This window comes from Thalia democratica, chromosome 4, assembly GCF_965202585.1.
Source record: "Thalia democratica chromosome 4, ktThaDemo2.hap1.1, whole genome shotgun sequence".
Taxonomy (NCBI): Eukaryota; Metazoa; Chordata; class Thaliacea; order Salpida; family Salpidae; genus Thalia; species Thalia democratica.
This window is the reverse complement of record NC_139168.1, coordinates 13,474,512-13,495,023: the sequence shown is the minus strand read 5'-3', so window position 1 is coordinate 13,495,023 and position 20,512 is coordinate 13,474,512. Positions and strand designations below refer to the sequence as shown.

General features: G+C 25.1%; 1 protein-coding gene across 1 annotated transcript; it reads right to left on the bottom strand.

Moving 5' to 3' along the window:
* Positions 1 to 653: 653 nt before the first annotated feature.
* LOC145834481 (uncharacterized) lies at positions 654 to 18,808 on the bottom strand. The gene is made up of 7 exons (XM_082941919.1): positions 18,742 to 18,808; positions 17,853 to 18,011; positions 15,059 to 15,220; positions 9,140 to 9,254; positions 4,611 to 4,800; positions 3,023 to 3,161; positions 654 to 2,369 (listed from the first exon to the last, which is right to left on the bottom strand). Exons 1-7 carry the CDS (start codon positions 18,752 to 18,754, stop codon positions 1,984 to 1,986), a joined length of 1,164 nt encoding a protein of 387 aa, XP_082798045.1. The 5' UTR covers positions 18,755 to 18,808; the 3' UTR covers positions 654 to 1,983.
* Positions 18,809 to 20,512: the final 1,704 nt, after the last annotated feature.

Sequence of the window (20,512 nt, the reverse complement as noted above, 5' to 3'; positions counted from 1 at the left end):
AATCAGGGATGCTAAAAACCATGTTGAACTTTTTTTCCTGGTTTTTAAAAATAAAATATTTTTTGAGCATTTTAACTATAAAATTAAGCTAAAAACTGTTTTAAATAGTATATATATATGGAAAAGATTCTGTAAAGCTATTTAAGTGTGTTTTATAATAAATAACACTTAAATCATACAAAAATACTAAACGTGTATGACAGATTTTTTGTCTCTAATTAAAAATTAATTATTTAAAAATTGTTTAAAATTCAAGGTTTTTTCAGGCTTTTTAGTGATTTTATTAATAAGTCCAGGTTTTTTATTTCATTTCTAAAACTCCAGATTGTACTAATTTTTTGCTAAAGTTTTCTAACTCCAGGATTTTTGGCAACCTTGCTTAATAATGATAAAACATAACTAGTCTTATACCTAGTTAAAACTTCAGTTATCATTTTTGTTTGTTATAAACTCACTATATGTTTATTTTAAAACATCTTTAATGACTATTTTCATGTTATTTATATAATTAACAATAGTACATAAAAATTTAAATAAATTAGGATAGATAAAAAATTTTAAAACAAGAAAAAAAAACTTATGACCATCCTGGTATAACTAAACTAAAACTTAACAAAAAAAAACTGCTAAATAGAAATATACGATAAAAAAAAGAACAATTGGAAAGATTTATCAAACATACGATATAAAACTGTTACGTATTTGATTTTTTCAATGAGCTTTTCAAACAATGAGAATTTTAATGAAGACTTGTATGATAATTACTTTTTATATAAAATGTTGATTGAATAGTAAATGTAAAAGTTGATGTAAAGACATGTGAATGTGTAAAAACCTACAGTAAGAATGCTAAAATATAATGTGTAGAAAGTTTGTACTAAATTCAGTGGAATAAAGATTTGAAATCATAAACTTAAGATTAAAACTGTGGAATATAACAAACTAGTAGAAAAGGAACAAGATAACTCTTAAAACGCATCATATATACATTTAAGTTTGGTGCTATGTACACGTGGAAGATTAGAAAAGAAAAGTTTCGAGTCACTTTCACACAGGCGACTATATACTTTGGGCTTTAAAAGAAAACAAACATCTAGCTAGAATTATATATAACTTGTGCAAAAAGATACTGAAAAAAATATCTTTTTATAAGCATACAAAGTAAAATGTAATGGAGAAATGTAAGGCAATTATTGCTATAACAAATAAAACTAATTAAGGACGTAAATTAAAATGTACCCGTATTATATGCGTTGCAAGTTTAGATAAAGAGGCAGAATTAAAACTAGCACAAAATAAACTGTTAAATATATAGTTCATTTTAAGTTCTTTGATTGGTCATAACCTTAATGTTTTTGCATTAACTGTAAAAAAATCAACTCTAAATAAATTAAAATTAATAATCATCTGTCATAATCTGAAACTAAATGGTTAACTAGAAAAAAAACTTTAAAAAACAATTTAAATTAAGAGCACCAATAAGTATTGTAGACAGCTCATTTGTATTATTATAGCAACAGTTAAGAACTACTAAAGAAAAGAAAAACTATTAAAAAAAAAAACTTATATGAATTTTTTACATTGTTTCAAAGTAGTATTTCATGAAATTGTCAAGCAAAACAATAAAACTCTAAACCTTAATAAGACACTGTGCAGTATTTAATTACTTTGAAAGACACTTAGATAACAAAAAATCTACCATAATTAATTTCTAACAAAATGTTACAAGTTTTAACTGATATACTACGTCCTGGGTAGATGTCACATTTGCATGGTGAGACACTTTTGCACTAATAAATATGACCAACTTAATTTTTACCAACAAATTCAAACCCCTTAACATAATCTCAAGCCCTAACTCTTACCCCTAAAAATAAACCCTAATTTTCTCAACCCTAACAACATACACGTGCAAAAATGCCCCTTGCAAACCTGCGACCCAGCTTCCAAATCAAACGTCCTAACTTCCCTCGCACGCACGCTTCAAACGTACTCCTTTTCTTTCAAGAACTGGTTGATGGTGTCGAGCGACGTGTTGGAACCGCGGGAAGCCATTTTGTTCCTCCTCTTGTCAATTCTCCCGCTGCTCCGCGCTCTGCGGTGCCCTCTAGCGTCAATTTTGCTGTTCCGCCTGCTCCTGCTCCCCGCCTCGCTGCCCCTATACAGGGACCTGACGCTGTGCTTGATGTGCGGCATCCGGTCGTACTTCTGCGAGCTGCCCCGGGAAACCACCGACTGGCGGTCGTCGTGGTAACTGGGCGATGAATGGTCGTCGTGGCGACTGGAAGAAGACGCGTACTGGTTGGAGGATCTCGTTGAAATGGCGCGTTTTGATTGGTTGTTGGTGTGGCGGCTTGACTTGTGCGTTCCTGAAATGTTTGTTAGGATTTTTTCTAAAACTACTTTTTCATTGGGATAAAAATATATTTCTGGGTATTTTGTAAACTTTCTTCAGGTTTTTAGAATTTCTTCCACGTTTTTAAAGAACTATTTTTTTGGTCCATTTTTTGTATAAAAATAAATAAAATAAAAATTGTGTTAAATGGTATAACACAACACTGAAAAGATACTTACTGTAAACCTCTTTAAATGTGTTAATGAAAAAATGTATCAATGGTACAAAAAACTGTTATTTTTATGATATATTTTTCGTATCTTATCTTAAGTTAATTACTTTAGATGTTTAAATAGTTTAAAATTCCAGGTTTTTTAGTGATTTTTCTGAAATTTCAGTTTTTTTTTTTGCTTAATTGTCACATTCAAGGTTTTCCAGGATTGTAGTTTTTTCGGAAACCCTGATGTATATTAAGTGAAAATGTTTCATAATAAATCAAATTAAACCATATATTAAGATAAATGGTAAGAAATAATATAGCCTTGTTGTAAAACATTTTATATAAAGTTTAGTTTTCTTAATAATAGAAACATAATTTAAAATAAAGCTTGTTTATTATTGGTATATATCAATCTAACCTATAAAAATTTACTGACAGTTTTGTTCATATCAAATATCACAACAAACCGTAATGAGAAAGAGAATCGCCTCTCGAATCAACGACATGGTGGATTTCCCCTCGGCCCTGGTGTTCATCGTATTTCAGTTCTGATCTCGGGTTTTCCCCGATAATTTGCGGTTTTTTTACTGGAAACCGGGAATCATCCTGTTTGGTCATTAACATTAACAATTACAAAAACTATAAAAATGTTTTAAAACTTTAATACATAATTTTAAAAGCTTTGCGATATTATATATATTTGTCATATTTTTAGAACTAAATTGTTTTTTTTTTTTTCAAATTAGTTTTTGTTTATAGAAAAAATATTAACAGTTTAGAAATCAGTGCGAAAGGTTTTCTTTTAACTTTATAGAAATATGTAATAAATATTTATAATTATCATTACATTTATTATCAAATAGATAACATCCATAACTAAAACACTTATATAAGATGTTATACTTTTTTCAAAGTAATAACTTAGCTGCTTTATATTCTTTTTAACATACACTTTAAAACTTTTTTTTTTCTTAGGCTAATTATATTACAATTTTGTTAACATTTAAAGCAACAACAACAGAGTAGTTTATAAGTAGGGACTTGCTAACTTTAAAAAATTAAATACTTTTAAAATTGTTTTTTACGGTTCATGGGCAATATATTGCTTTAATCAATATCAGAAGATAGCTGTCAACAAAACGTGCATAATTTAAATTTGAAAATATTAATTCACCATTTCAAATAACACACACGTACTTGTTGTTTGTACAGTGCTATTTACTTTGTATTAACGTTTATACAGCTATATTTTAAATTTTTAAAAGCAGAATTGTATATAAAAATCTTTTTTTTTAATTATATTTTACTTAGTGCTCACATTCTGCAGTAGTTTAGTTGAGTTAGTTAAACTTGTTTTAAGAGTAACGCGTTTTACATTTACAAAAAAAAAACGATTTGTAAAATAAAGTCGTAGTTCTAAAAGCTACCCGCTAACAGAACAAACGTTTATTTTAAGTTTGAAAAATAAATTATGACAAAATTGTAAGTAGTTAAGTTTTTAATTGAATAATTTAAGTAAAAATGTATTTACCTTTTAATTTAAAACAATTTTAAAATATTTGACAAACAACATATTTATTGTGAAGCGTTTAGTCCCAAAAGACTAATAATATGCAAAAAATTCTTTCAAAAGTCATTTATCCGTATAAAACAAAAAATTGTGAATCATTCGGGAATAAACTTTGTCTTGCAATGCTTATTAAATAAAAACAAAAACTTGTCGTTTAATTCAGAACTTGTAAAGTATTTAATAGTTGACACAAGCTGTTTTTTTTAAATAAAATTAATAGCTAATATTTTAATCACGTTCAAGAAAGTTTAGTTTAACCGTTTGTACGCATCAAACGTTAACAAATATTTAAATTTAACAGTTTAAAAATTAAATATTTAAACTGAGTTTAGAGACGTCCCGAACTTACAGATTTAAAAAAATAATAACTTAAAAAATAATAAAACCTCAACCTTTTAAGTTTGAATATTAAAACCAGATTTTTTTTTTCAGTTATAATTAAAAAAACTTAAATTCCACAAACAAATAAATGAATTCCAACCAACCGATTCAGCGTATTCGTTTTGGGGCAACTGTTTCAGAGGAACCATCTCACCCGGTGGGTACCTGCTTGAGCTGTAAGAGTGTATCGACTGAGGGTATTCCCCGTTCATGTTAGGGTATTGCCCGTTGTACATCATTTCCTGCTGATTCAGCATTTCTTCCTCGATTTTCCGTGCTTTCTCCCACTGTTTTCTGTGGAAGTCGTGTTTAAAATAAAATTCCAGAAATAAATATATGAAAATTGTTTGAATGTTTTAAGAAAACAAAAAAATCAAAAGTTTACACTGTTAACAGAATATAATTTAAAAATTTTGGTGAGAGCCGTAATGTTTGAGTTAATAATTGAGTAGCTTTGTATTACTAATTTATTACATCAGTAATAGGTACAAAAATTTGCACTGCATAACAATTCCTTTCGGAACATGATTTATTTAATATTTCGATAACAGATTTGCTATAAGTCTTAAATGTACTTTTTTACTGCTAATACAACCAACTTCAAAAACTATTTAGCCATTGTTAAAGAACTTATGATTAATTAGTCATAAAATTTGTAAATTTTTATAAACTCTGATTTACAACTTTTAGTTATTAAAAAAATCTCATTACCACTTTTAAAAGATAAAGCAGCAATTTAAAAATCGTAAATTATATTTACTATTAACATAAAAATTATAACTTAAATTTAATATAATAAACTTATACCTTAATCATTGTAATCAAGTTAACATAGTTATGGAGTTGAAGTTTAACACCTATTAAACAATACAATTAGTTAAACAAAACTAAGTAAAAATATTTTATTGTCAATTGTGTAGATTAAAATTACTTCTTAAATGTTAAAAAATGTTTAAATACAGCTAAGTACAAAAGATAAAATATTACTTAAAACAAAAAGTGAGTACAAAGTTTAAACCGAGAAACTAGATAATTAACAGCAAATAAAAACTGACACCCTAATTGAAATCTTATCAAGCATAAAATGTAACTAATATCTGCTCATTAATATTCATTTGCCTTGAAGTATATTTAATTGTTACCAATTTAAACAATGCATTAAGTAACAATAAGAATAATATCAAGTACATGGGTTAAATTGCTTTAAAATTAGGAACTTAATAAATCATTTTTGCGTACAATTAGTACTTTGAATGGATAAAAGAAAGAATTATAATCAAATTTTGATATTACTTATTCTATTAGCTAAAAGCTTTTTTTTCTTTAGTAATTAAACTGGAAAGAAAGTGAAATAAATTAAATTAGATAACTCTTTTTTTTTAGTAACTTTAACAAAATTTAAGTTACTTAATCAACAGTAATAAATATTTGAACTAATGAATTATAGTTTTATATTAACTAAAACTTAGTTTAAATATTATTATATACTGTTAACAAAAATTCAATTTTCATCTTTGATTAGTTATTTGGTAAAAAGTGAACTTACTTAAATTTAATTACTCTTTTTTAATCATTTAGTAACTATTACGAAATTATTCAATAAAATTATATCACCAAACTAAAATGTAACTATGAAAGCATTAAAATATTTCCACAAAAACAAAATTGTACATTCCTTATGTCAATTTTGAACTTTATGTCAAGCTTAACACCACAAACTTATTTCCACTGTAAACAGATAAGTTCAAATAAAGAAAATTATATAATGTGGATAACAAAAAGATTAAGATATTATCTTGATAAAATAGTTTCAGTTTGTAAAATATTATATTAAAATGTAATAAAAGAAATTGAAGCGAATAAATTAAAACTTATAGCAGAAAAACATAAAAAATTCAAAATATTTCTTATTAATGGATAGACAACATATTTTCCATTAGAGTACGAAATTACCACTGTAAATATTTTAAACATATCTAAATATATAGTAGTAAGTCTGTTTACCTATTAAGTAATTGTTTATTTAAGGATTATTAAACAAAACTGAACATAAACTTCTCAGTTTCTTACGGAAAAATTTAAAGGATATTAAGTGTTAATAAAACAAAGCTTTGTTAAATAAATCAATTAAAATTGGTAAGCTTATTAGTAACTTTAAATAACTTAAATTAAAATAGTTAATAGAAAAACTTTAGTACTTTTTTTAATTAAAAGCTAACTAACTCAAAAACTTACTTTTTCATGCTTTTTACACTGTTTATCTTGTTTATTTCCTCAAGTAACAATAATACTTTTTAGAAAGTATATAAAAAAGTATCTAAAAAAGCATCGCTTTTATAATGCTTATTTATAAAAAGTACGCATTATAAAACTTTAATGTAGTTTAAGTTTTTCAAAAACTTTTAATCACATAAAGCTTAATGTTTTAAAATATTAAACAGCAATTATAAACAAGTTTTAATTATCTTCTATTAACGTTAAGTAACTTATAATTATAATTAGGCTATAAGTACTAATTGAAAATAATTAAAATTAAGAAGCAAATCCAATTAAAAATGATTTAATTTTACTAAACATAACACGAACAAGTTTGAGAAATTGAAAACAACAACTTCAAAAAACTATAATACCCTTTTAAAACTTTTGACTTTATAAAATTTTAATTATTACCTTATACGTGTTATTCGAATTGCTTATTTGTTGACATCATAAAAAGCTACTTTGAGAATTGTAACGACTTATTTTTAGCGTATAAAACTATTTTCTACTTCTTAAATATTCTAGGGAGAAAAAGAAACAATTACTTTAGGAGAAAATAAAGTAAGCACAGATAAAAAAGATAAACAAATCTGTTTTACTTATAAAATACTTGGTTTAACAAAATTAATAACTAATACTAATTTTACTAAAATATTGTGACTAAAAAAAACTTAATTTCGCTAAAAGTTATTTCAAGATTGCAACTTAAAATTATGAGCAGAAAATTTCCTCTTACACTCTTTCAAGTAATGATTAACAACTAATGGACAGTAAATTGAATTTATTTAGCCTAATTGCTCTTGTAATTAAGTAATCAATAAAATTATCAACAACATCTTACGAGTTAAACATTTTTAAATGTTGGCAACAACTTCCAATTATATCAAAACGAGCTTCAAACTTGAAAGATTAAATTTTGTGTTCAGCAATATTTAATAACAATAAGCGCAATTTTTTTTTATCATTTCAATTCTACAATTGCACATTTAAAAAATAAACTCTAACTTTAATAAGCATTACACACCTGGAAATTAATAAAAAATACTTTTATTTTATTAAGTCTTATGATATCAAAGAAGTTATAAATAATTTGTAATTGTCAAACTTAAGTTAATTTAAGTTTATATTGACAAAACATATGACTTTAGCAGATGTTTTATTATGTCACTGTATGTTTTTAGAAAGTTTACAAGTTTCTATTTTAATTCTAAGAGCAGTTTTGTGTACTTTGTAGGTTATTAAGTTCAAAATATAAAAACTCTGCACTTTTCTGCCCATAATATAAAAGCTACAAATTTTTCACATTATAAGCACATTGAACTGGTATTTGTTTGAACAGGCACCGGCTTACCAAGCGAATGTTGTTTGCGATAAAAAGCCTTGTTAAAAGCCACACTTGAACGAAAACGACTTGTTCAAACGTGCAATTTAAACTGAATGAAGTGAAAGCAAATAGTAATATGTTTTCAATACTGGATTTTATTGGAATGGGGATAAGTATTGGTTATACCGCACTACTTTAACATACGGGTGTTTAAAACTAAGAATGGGAATTTTGATATAAGCTATATAGTCACGTAGGTTTTGTTTAACCTTGGAATCTACTTATTTTAAATCGAATACTGTTTAACCTTGTTTTTATAACTGGTCAAAATGTATTTGAACAGATTAATTTAGATAAAATGTTGAATGAAAAGCTTTATTAAAACAGACTTAAATACTGTGAACTTATAATTATCTTTTTAATATACTAGTTTCACTTTTAATTATAACTTTTAAAAGTATGATAAAAATTTTATGGAAATATATATGTAATTATAAGGAAGAACTTTTTTCATACAAAATCATGTTTAGTTTTTTATAAAATACTTTGACAGACTAAGAGTATGTTTTGTGAGTAAACTAAGCTTTATACAAAAAAAATAGTTATTACAAGACTTGTAAAAAGCGTATTAAATTTTTCTACGTAAAATACGAAATTCAAGTATACATAATAAAGTTGCGGTTTTTACGACTTAATCATTGTTTTTAAAATTCTATCTCAAAACAAAACACACTCACATGATAAATACAATTGGCAACAAAATAAACTTCATTCTTATTTTTTTTAATAATGTTTAAAAAAACAATAATAGTTAGTTAGTACACTTAGGTCATATGATTTATTAGTTTTTCAAATACATTGCTATTAAGGTAGTATACCGATTTTAATAACAAAAACTTATAATTTGAACTAATTTTTGAATAAAAAATTAGATCAGTCATACTTATAACTACAAATAAAACACGACAAAGGATATTATTTTGAGTTTTTCAGTTAAAAAAACTTAAAAAAGCCTAAAGAAATAAGTATGACAATACAAATTTTGCTAACCTTCTTCTTCTTTTAACACAGCAGCACATGATAAGAAACAGGATAAATATACCTCCAACTACCAGCCCTATAATCGCCCAAGTGTCCAAACCGGCAAACCAACTTTCTATTGCATCTGTACAAATGAGTGAATGGGTGTTATTTAGTGAAAAACTATAAACTTTTACTTCATACTAATAATTTAAAAATGAAATATTTTACATGCCACAGCTTGGTAATTTTTGTTCAAAAGTAAAGTTGTACAAATAACTTCAAATGTTATTTTTTAAATATCACAATAACATGTTTAAATAAAACGAACTTAAAGCAAATTAAAAAAAAAACAGGGAAAAGCTGTTGCATCTGGGAAGTTGAATTTTGAAAAATAATGTTTTTGTTTGTGATTCTTGCTAAAAATTATATAGACACAACAGAGTTTTAGATGTAACAGTTTGATGAATTATCTAAAAAAACATGTGAAAAAGATAACAATAACAACAACAACAATAACTTTGGACGCAAACAATTGTTTTTTTCTATATCACTACATATCATCTGTGCAGGCGAATGTATAATTTAATATCGGCGAGTTTTGGTTGGTAACTCTTGTTAAAACTTTTATAATGTAGAAAACAACAAAATCTTAGATGTTTTAGTTTAACTAATTTCAAAAAAGTATTTGTATAGTTGTGCATAATAATTTTCAATGCGATTTTTGCATTTTGCAACCACAGTTAAAATAATAAAACTAAAATAAGTTTATAAACCATTCAAATTTTGTGTGAAAAACAATACAAACATCAAAAGATAAAACTAAGCTTAAAAAAAATTTAAGCTGTGAAACTTAAAACCAAAAACACTTGAAAAAGGTGAAAGTTCACAAAAAATATATATGGAAACTACTGTGTAAAAATTTCAATTCAAAAATTTGTTGTGTATACAATGAACAAATATTATTTAAATGTCAATCAATTAATCATTTGAATAACAAACTCATTAATGTGAGAATATATACATTTAAAATGTCAAATTTTAAGTAAATTTAAGAAAAAATTCAGGGTTTTTGTGGCTTAAAATCAAAACACAAATAGCTTTTTAAAAATTGGACTTTATAAAATATAACTATTAGCTGACACCAACTTTGAAAAGGGTCAAAGTTCACGGAAAATATGTATGCTAATGACTTTAAAAAGTTTGATTAAAATAACTGTTGTGTAAGTTTAAATATTTAAAATTACAGTCAATAAAATAATTGAATAACAGACTCACTACAGTGAGAATGTGCAGAATTAACAATGGAAACTTTATCTCTACAACCTGATAACAATAAGCTATTTTAATCTTTTATTTAATTTGGACCATAGAAATAAACTTAAAATAGAAATAAGCTGTAAATATTTACAATATGTACGTTTTAAATAAAAAAATGAAAATTAAAATTGCTTAAGTCAGCAACAGCTCAAGTTAGTGTTTATATTTTACAGTTAACTAAAGTTTGAGAAATAAAATTTTACAAGACTACACATAGTAAACTTTGTTATTAAGCTTCAAGGCAAATATTTATAAACCAAATAAAGGTTTTACTTAGACCTAATATTTTATTGCAGAATTTTAGAAAAACTGTTTTAGTATAAAAAATAATAACCACTTATATGTTTTATTTTCTTTTTTAATAAAGATTCTAAATTTAACGTATACATTTGTTTACAGCTATTTGCCAAGTTTTTTTCCTGGTTTACTATTTAATAAAAATTATCCTAATATTAAATTAAACGGTTTTCCCATAGTTTATAATTGAACTAATTTGTAAATTGGCATGTTTCCCAAAATAAATGACGTTAAAAACTTTTTATTCAATTAGCTTTATGTAGTGTGAAAAAAAAAGAGATTTTTTACAAACTACACTTAAATTTGAATTTTTTTAACCGCAAAATATCATTGAGCTTAATTGAAAAAAAAATCTAAATATAACAACAAGTGAAAATAGTTTGTAAAAAGCTCTTAAAAATGTTTCATTACCTATACAAAAACTAAATTTTTAAACATAAGTTATTTTCTCTAAAGCTTAAGTATCTATAATAATCATTTATATATAATATTTTTTCACTTTGTAAATTCAAAGTACAAGTCAGAAAATAAAAAAGTTTAAACCAAACAAAATAACTTTAAATAAAAAAGTATATAAACAAACTTCAAAACATTTCATGAGAAAAAACAAAGATAATTTTTTTCTTAAAACCAAGGCTAAAGTAATATGTGGTTTGTAGTTTTTGACTTACTGTCTATAAAGTCTTTATAACTTATTTAACTTAAATATTTCATTCAAGCATCAACACAATACATCAAAAATTTAAACAAAGGATAAACAGCTAAAAGTTGTCAGCTTTCTGCATATTAATAACTTGATTTATTGTTTAACCCGTTTTAAACATTAGAATAAACACTAACTTAAACAAAAAAAAGAAGAAAAAAATTCAAAATGTTATTAATCAAGGCTAGACAGTAACATATGTACAACAGCGCTTAATGGAAAAACCCAGTAAGAAAAATAAACACTTTCTCTATAAACAAACAATATTGAATTATTGAAGAATATAATCACATAATAACATCATAATTTATTCAGCCCTTCCTTAAAGTTTATAGCAAACATTTTTGTATCTTATGAAAATGAGAAACTTGCTACAAAAACTTTGAGTTTTGAAACATGAGTTAATGAGAGAAAATTGCTTACGTTTTAAATTCACTGCCTCCTTGAAATAGTTTTATTTAGTTTTTGAATTTTTTTTAGCTTTACTTAAATGCATTTACCTAACTTTTAGTTTAAATTTCAAGCTTTCCTATATATAGAAAATATTGCATGGACAGAAAAACTAAACTACTTTAAATATAAACTTTGTTTTAAATTTTAAGTACTTAATCTTTAAGCTTGATCATATAAATAATCTTTTCTAATTAAATTTAATCTTTTAAACATAATCTCTATATAACTTTAGCTTTAGCTTTCAAAGATTTCAAAACATAAACTTGATTGTTTTAATATTCCATAAGTAGAACAAGTTCTATTAAAAGTAAAAAAAAATCTTGATTTTTTGGCAGTGTATATATACTGTTTGGTCAATAGTGCGTCAAAGTAATTGATTAAAATGTTGCAATAAAAAAGATCTCTAATAAAGAAATAAAAAAAATATTTGGCACGAATTTTGCAAAAATATTTTCACAGTAAATTAAAATATTGATTAGTTCTTTTGTTCAAATCTCACCTAGTATTCCTATGGGGCGTTTATGGAAACTAGTAATAATATTTGTGGCTAGAAAACAGCAAAAAAGTTTTTGGTGAAAAGCTTTTTTATACTTTTTCCTGTTTTGCAGAAATAATAAAAAATAGTTAATATAGTTACATTCTTTCACACCAATTTCAATAATTTCAATATTAGAATATAGCTCAAAACCATAATTTAACTTGTTGTTTCCTTGCTAAACTAAACACAAAATACAAATGTTCTTACTTTTTACTTTAAAATCATTTCAAATATTTATGTATGTGAAACAAAAGTATAAACTACAACATGTATGGCCACATATCTAACTTAAACATAAATCTACGCTTGATCAAATATTTATTAATCTAAAGATGACTAGTTTTGAAGATAAACAAAAAAGCTGCATGCAACATGCATCAAAAAAAACATAAATAAATAAATAAACAAAAAAACAACAAAGTGCAATAAAATAAAACATACTTTTTTCAATTCATGCTCATTTAGCTAGTTAGCACCATTATGAGCCTTATAAACTAATTACATCAGCTAAAAACATAAATTAAAATCAGTTATATGCCTTAGGCGGTTATTTTACACTTCCTAATGTGGTTAAATTAAAACCAATTAAAATTTACAGCTTATTTCTCAATTCTTAGCAATACATTTCCTGGTAAGAGTAAACACTTTAAAAAATTATTTTTTTATAATTTGGTGGTACTTATTTTGTAATAAAACCACTTTATGATATGTTTTCATCTGAAACACGCTTGATAGTTGCTATTTATTAAACTGGTTGATTTTCTCTTATGATACTTTTTAGCCATTTAAAAAGAAATATTTTTAAATTTTTTCACTTAGGCCTGAAACCTAAATAAGAACAATTGAAAAAACTTTACTAAATATTAAAAAAGTGATACTAGTAATCAAGAGCATTCTAACTAAATCATAGTACTTTAAACATTGTTTAACTTTAAAAGAAATGGTCTCAAAGTTGCACTTACTTTTTATGTTCACTAAAAACTGGTGGGTAGATATATAGCTCAAGTTAACTGAAAAGCATCACTTCTGTTATTAAGTGAAAACAAAATTGTTCAACATTTAAATTTGCCCAGTGTGTAAAATTAAGCGGTATGATTTTACAACTCTATTTAATAATATTGAACAAGTACTATTAATAAATGTACGCTTTTTTACACGTATGCACAATTTTTTTACATTTTTTTGCTGTCTATGTAAAGAAACAAAAAATAATTAATTTTGTTGGCCACAATGCAGATTATTAACTTCATGTTTAAGCTAAAAAGCACTAACAACTCAGTGGTTAAAAATGATGCATTTTACTTATTCTTTTTTAGTAAATTTTTTAAATCAGCTTGAATATTTTTTACTTTTCAACTAGTCTGATTAATGTGAAGAAGTGAAATTCTTGTACTTGCATTTAAGTTGAAATAACTAGACAAAACACCATAAAAATCATCTGATTTGAAACATTAATAACAACACAACAAGACCTATGTAAAAAAACAACTATTTCAGTTCAAATATATGTTTTTGTATTAGGTCTGAATTAGTAATTCAAACGATATGTGAGAATTTTTTATTTATTTATTTTTTTAAATATAAACTATGTAACCTACTAGAAGTCTTTCTAACTTTAAAGACTGATGAACAGTTGAATAAACAAAAAACAATCAAGTGCAATAGAGTCAAGCAACTAAAAACTTTTAACACTTAAATTTTACACTATTCAATTTTAAGTGCTGATATTTATTTGTGTAACATGTTATATTAGTTCTTATTCAGTAATTAAAAATATCTGTTAGTTTTTTAATAACAGAATAAACATAAAAAGCGTACACAAAACAGTAATGTTGTAACTCATAGGGCTGCAAAAACAGAGCTTACTTAAGTGCACTACAGCAAAGCTACTAACAATAATCAACATTTAAAACTTACAGTGTAATTTTAAGCCACCTTATTCATATGAAAAAGCAAGCTCTTCAAAAAAACTTTACATATTTAAGATTCTTTATTCATTTGTGTAAAAAAGCAAACTGTACAAACAAACTTTAAACTTTTAAGATTCTTTATTCATTTGTATGAAAAAGCAAACTGTACAAACAAAATTTAAACACTTAAAAAGATTCTTAATTCATTTTTGTGAAAAAGCAAGCTCTTCAAACAAACTTTACACTTTAAAGAATCTTTATTCATTTGTGTGAAAAAGCAAACTGTACAAACAAACTTTAAACTTTAAAGAATCTTTATTCATTTGTGTGAAAAAGCAAACTGTACAAACAAACTTTACACTTTTAAGATTCATTATTCATTTGTATGAAAAAGCAAACTGTACAAACAAAATTTAAACACTTAAAAAGATTCTTAATTCATTTTTGTGAAAAAGCAAGCTCTTCAAACAAACTTTACACTTTAAAGAATCTTTATTCATTTGTGTGAAAAAGCAAACTGTACAAACAAACTTTAAACTTTAAAGAATCTTTATTCATTTGTGTGAAAAAGCAAACTGTACAAACAAACTTTACACTTTTAAGATTCATTATTCATTTGTGTGAAAAATCTAACTATTCAAAAAAACTTTACACTTTTAAGATTCTTTATTTATTTGTGTGAAACCAGCTGAACGAGCAAGCAAGCAACTAACGGTCGTCAAACAAACTTTCAGTGTTCTCGCAGTTGTCCCCGGCCCACCCTTCGGCGCACTCGCACTTGTAACCCGCCTGCGAGCCCCGGTACACGCTCACCTCCGAGTACTGCCCCAGTGTCGTTGCAACGCACTCACCCCCGTTCTTACACGGGTTTTCGTACACTTTGCAGTAATCTGAAAAATATGTTATGTTGTAAAGTATGACTTGAGTATGTATTCAGTGATAGTAACAGTGTTCTATAAAGTTATGGTTGGTACATCAGCAAAAAATTCAGTGTGTCATAACTTATTGCACTTTTTTCAGTAACATGAACAAATATGCTTTTTTCAAAAGCCTGTAATATAAACTATGATATAATTAAGCTGTAAAAAAAATAAGGTAGACCCCGGATGGCCTTTATTACATTTAATTCTTTATAAACTGTCACTTAATAGGAGAACTGATTTGTATTTATTTAAAAATAGAAAATAAAACTGTTAAATAAAACATTAAGGTCTTAGAGGGGTAACGCACTTTTTTACATGTTTATCTTATTTTACAAAACTTTAGCTTTGATCAGCAACTTTATAGAATTTTAATTAGTTTTTGAAATATCAGAGTACTAAGTCGGAGAGCTCAATAGGTTTCTTATGGAAGGAGTAAACAAAAAACGCAAAAAAAGACTATTTAATTTAAAATCTATCTTTTCTTGTATTTAAGCAATTATTCCAAAACTTTCTCAGTTTAATCTCAACTAAACAATAAAAAAATTATTGTAGGATTTGTTTTATATGGAGTAAAAAAAAAAACTTATATATAAAAAAAAGTTGACTACCTTTTTATTTGGGTCATAAAATTCTTATTATTATATTTTTTTAAACTATTTTTTTTTAATAACACAAGTTGTTAGAGAAAATTTGAGTTTATTTGTCTAAAAGATGAGGCAGGAGACAGAATTTTGGTTAATTTTCAAAGTTACCCCATACGTTTGTATCATAAACTTTTTACACAGCTGACGATATCTCAAAGTCAATTGATACTTTTTTTTATTTTGTGAAAAAATATCTTATATAATATAAATATAGCTTTCATTAAAGGTCTAATGTTAATTAAAGTAAAAAAAAATTACTCCCCTATTAAGGCCTTAACATATAAATATATATAAATCTTGCTGCTAAAAAAAACATTTATTACTTAACTTAAAAAGAAACAATATAATATATACATTTTTTTTCCTTTTTCTTTCTTTTAAATTTAAGTTATAGAATGAACAATCTCTTGTTCTTCTCAAACATTTTCTGCTAACCTTTATTTATACTTAAATTAACGTGCAAAAAAAACATTAGTCTAATACTAATAAAAATATAAATTATTTAGAATACATAAAATAAAGATTTAATGTACATTTTTTAAGATTTATTTAAAAAAAATGATATACAAAAAAAACAATTATTTTTAATAATTGTTTTTTTTAAATATATAATTTAATTGTATGTAACTTTATACACTTAAACATAAAGGCTTATGTACGAGGGATTTTAAAGTGATTTATAAGTAATCTTTAATAATTTAATATTCACAACTAATCTGTTGTAAACTATTAAAGTATTTAGGTTTTAATGAAAAAAATCAAATGCTGAACAATAAAACATTATTACTGAAGTTTTAAGACAAAACTTTCTAAAACTATAATGCCTATTCAAACTAGTACAGCTGAAATTTCAGTAGTTAATTAAGTTGTATAAAGCACAGTATACATAGAAAATATTTGCTACATCTTAGGTACACATGTTTTATCTTTTATTGGATACAAATCATAAACTCTACAGTAAAAATATTTAGTAAGCTAAGTGTAAAGTTATAGAAATATATTTTTACTTGATAATCCATAAGAAATAAAACAGAGTTTTTGTAGTAAGTAGAATACTTGCTGCCATTGTGTAACAAACCACTGTTTAAATTCAAATAAAAGATTGATACAAAATTCCAATTATTTACACTTTACTGACTTTGATGATCATAATTTTGTAATCATGATTTTATGATCAAAAAAGCTTACATAGAATATTGATAGAATGTATAAATATCTTTGTACTAAACATATTTTTCAATATTACTTCTAATTATTTTCACAAACTAGGTTAACTCTGTGCTAATAAGTGAGTCATTTTATCAGTTTTATCTGTGTACAAATGTTTAAATCAATTAAAATTGAACCCTATTTAAAAAAATGTATCTATTTTTTTCAATTTAAGAAGACATTGGGACCATACTACACTAAATCTACTTAAAACTATTCTATTTAGGCTAAAAACAAAGCTATTTAAACTTATGATTCGCATCAAAAAATAGAGACCCTGACTTGATTGATACTACACTAAAATGTATAAAATAATTAAAAAAATGTTAAATAAATATTATGAGTCTTAGAAGACGATACGAACTTACTTGTTGCTAGAACAAATTGTATAAAAACTCTGTTGGTTGGGTGAAAAACTGAAAATATCTAACTATATGATTCACAGCAGAACATTAAAATTATAAATTGATTGACATAACATCAATTTTCATCACCCCCACAATACTCTTATAAACTTCTACTTACTGTAATTGCACTTTAGTAAATTTTTATTAATATGGTAGACTTTTTGTGTCATATCAAAAGTTATCTACTTTTTTTACATACATATTTTTTAATTCCAGGTTCTTTAGTTACTTTTGTTCAAAATTCCAGGTTTTTCCATGTTTTTTTTTGTCTAAATTGTCAAATTCCAGGTTTTTCCAGGTAATGTGGAAACCCTGTTATAAACAAAAACTTCTACTCACTGTAACCGCACTCTCTGTCGTACTCCATTCTGCCATTGTACGTCAGCATCCTGCAAACGCACTTGACATACCCGAGTTTGTCCCTTTCTTGTTCCGGGTACTCCTTGCACGATTGGTAGTTTTTCCCGCACACGTCTTCTGGGTTTGCACACCGACCATCTGCAAGCAACATTTGTTATATTTTAAAAGTTGTAGTTGTTGGTTGCTTAAGCAGTTTTATGAACTATCCTCATTCATCAGCTTGACAGAAAAGTATAAAAATGTTAGTGTTGCTCTTTTACAAATAAAGTTTAAGGCCAATCAAACTTGCAAAAAATTAAATCATTATGAACTTGTGGCTTATTTTTATTTTTTAGTTACAATTTTCTGAGCAGGAATAAGAACTTTTATAATTCATAAATTTAATTAAAATAAGCATCAATTTAAATATTTCAGTATTAAAATTGTAGGCAAGTTAAACCTGTGCAACTAAAATGATCAAAGAATCAAAAGTTTTCAAGTGATTACATATTTTTTAAGTGGTACTTAGTTCAGCTATAACTAGCTTTTGTAACTAGATAAACATGCTAATAATATATAAAAACTTGAGGTAAGTAAACTTGACAATTTAGTAAACTTTAAACAGTTAGAGCAAAGTTATTTTTGAAATAGATAAAAACAAAAAACATATTCAGGCTGTTTTAACATTAATACAAATCCAGGGACATAGGTTGAACAATAATGCATTGTTAGGACTTACTAAAAAACAATTTATCCTTATTATCAAATGATTTTATCTTTAGTTTTGAAGTACTCTAAGTTAATAATTAAATTAATTTAACTTAAACTATACAGATTCTTACACTGCTGATACAGAACATAAGTAGTTTTAACTTTTTTCAAAACTCACTTGAACCTCCCATTTTAAGTGTTGTTTTTCTTTTATGATATACTTAAAACTTCTGAAAATAAGTAATACTAATATATTAACAGTATTCACTTTATTATTTAACTCAAGTCAAAAAGTTTAAAGTATAAAAAAACATATATCAAATGTTCTACATGTCTTACTTGGTATGATTTTGTATTTTAAATAAACTTGAAATATCAAATGAATAATGAAGTTGTGGCAGTTGAGACTGTTAGGATTATTTTGTAACAGCTACAGAAAAACTTTGATATTTCAGTGATTAAAATTAACTTGTAAATAATTATAAACTAAATTTTAACAAATAATTTGTAATGTAGTAAAAAAATACATTCAAGTTTTCTCTCCTACAAACATTGTATTAAGACCAAGGTGAAAATTTTAAATGGATTTATTGTACCTTGTTTTTCATACTGTTGGATATTTTTGTAATTTTCAAATTTTGTAAAGATGAAAAATGAAGTAATATGAAATACTTTTAAAGGTTTAATAGACTCTAAACCTTGGTTTTTGAATTCATTTTGAGAAAATTAACAATGGTTTTTATGGGTATAGGAGACTTCTATATATTTTTTCAAAAAATTATATGTACCTTTAACATAAAGATTGAAGTATGATCAATGATTCAGTACTTGAATCATTATAAATTTCAAATTTTTTTGAGATATCCATTTTGTAAAAACGCTTCTGATACAAACCTACAAACACTATTTCTTTATTGTCAATTTCCTCCAAGACTTAATAATTTACTAAAATTTCATCTCCTTTATTTTTCTTAGCTAGAGACCTATTCATTTACTAGTTTTTCTTACAATTAAAATAAAAAGTTTTACAACTAATTGTTTAAAAATGAATAAAACAAAAACTTTACTACTAACAAATGAAAAATAAGTTTACAAGAAAGTACAATATAAAGAAATTTTGGTGTGTAGGTTTTAATTAGAACTTTTTTACAAAAATCACTATCTCTCAAAATTTTATTAAAATGTTTACAACTATAAATACTGACTAATAGTTTATACTACTTTTAGCTTTTATTTAGCATACAATGCAATTTTTTCTGAAAATAATTGTTAGACCTTATTATCAGGGTTGATACTATTTGAACAAAGAAGTTAGACTGAGTGAACAAAACCAAGCCTGAATTACATCAAGCTAGACTGAGTAAGCCTAAGTTTATAAAAAAGTTAAAAAATATTCTTAGTCATAAATTAAATATATATACCAAGGACAGAAGACAAAAGATTTTTTACAAATATTAACGTTAGCTCTTATTAAAGCAAAAAATATATATGGCTACTAGTTTTTGGCAAACTTCCTTCAGGTTTCTTGAATTTCTTCCAGGTTTTTCGGAGTAATTATTTTTGGGTTTATTTTTAGCTAAATATTAAATTTGAAGTAAAATACTAGGTTGAATAGTTTAACAACATTGAAAAAATACTGTTATGCTATTTTAAATCTATTTTTTATTAAAAGAAATTGATGATGACAAAAAATATTATATATATGATATATTTTTGTGTCATATCAAAGTTTCACTACTCTATATGTAAAATTTGTTTAAAATTCCAGGTTTTTCCATGATTTTCAGTGATTTTTCTTCAAAATTTTGGTTTATCCAGGTTTTTTGAAATTCCTCAATTACCAGATTTCTCCAGGATTCCGTGTTTAGTGGCTACCCTGTATTAATTATAAGTCAATTTTATAGAATAAAAAAAACTGTATTAACCTTTGAAAAATAGTTGATTTTGTA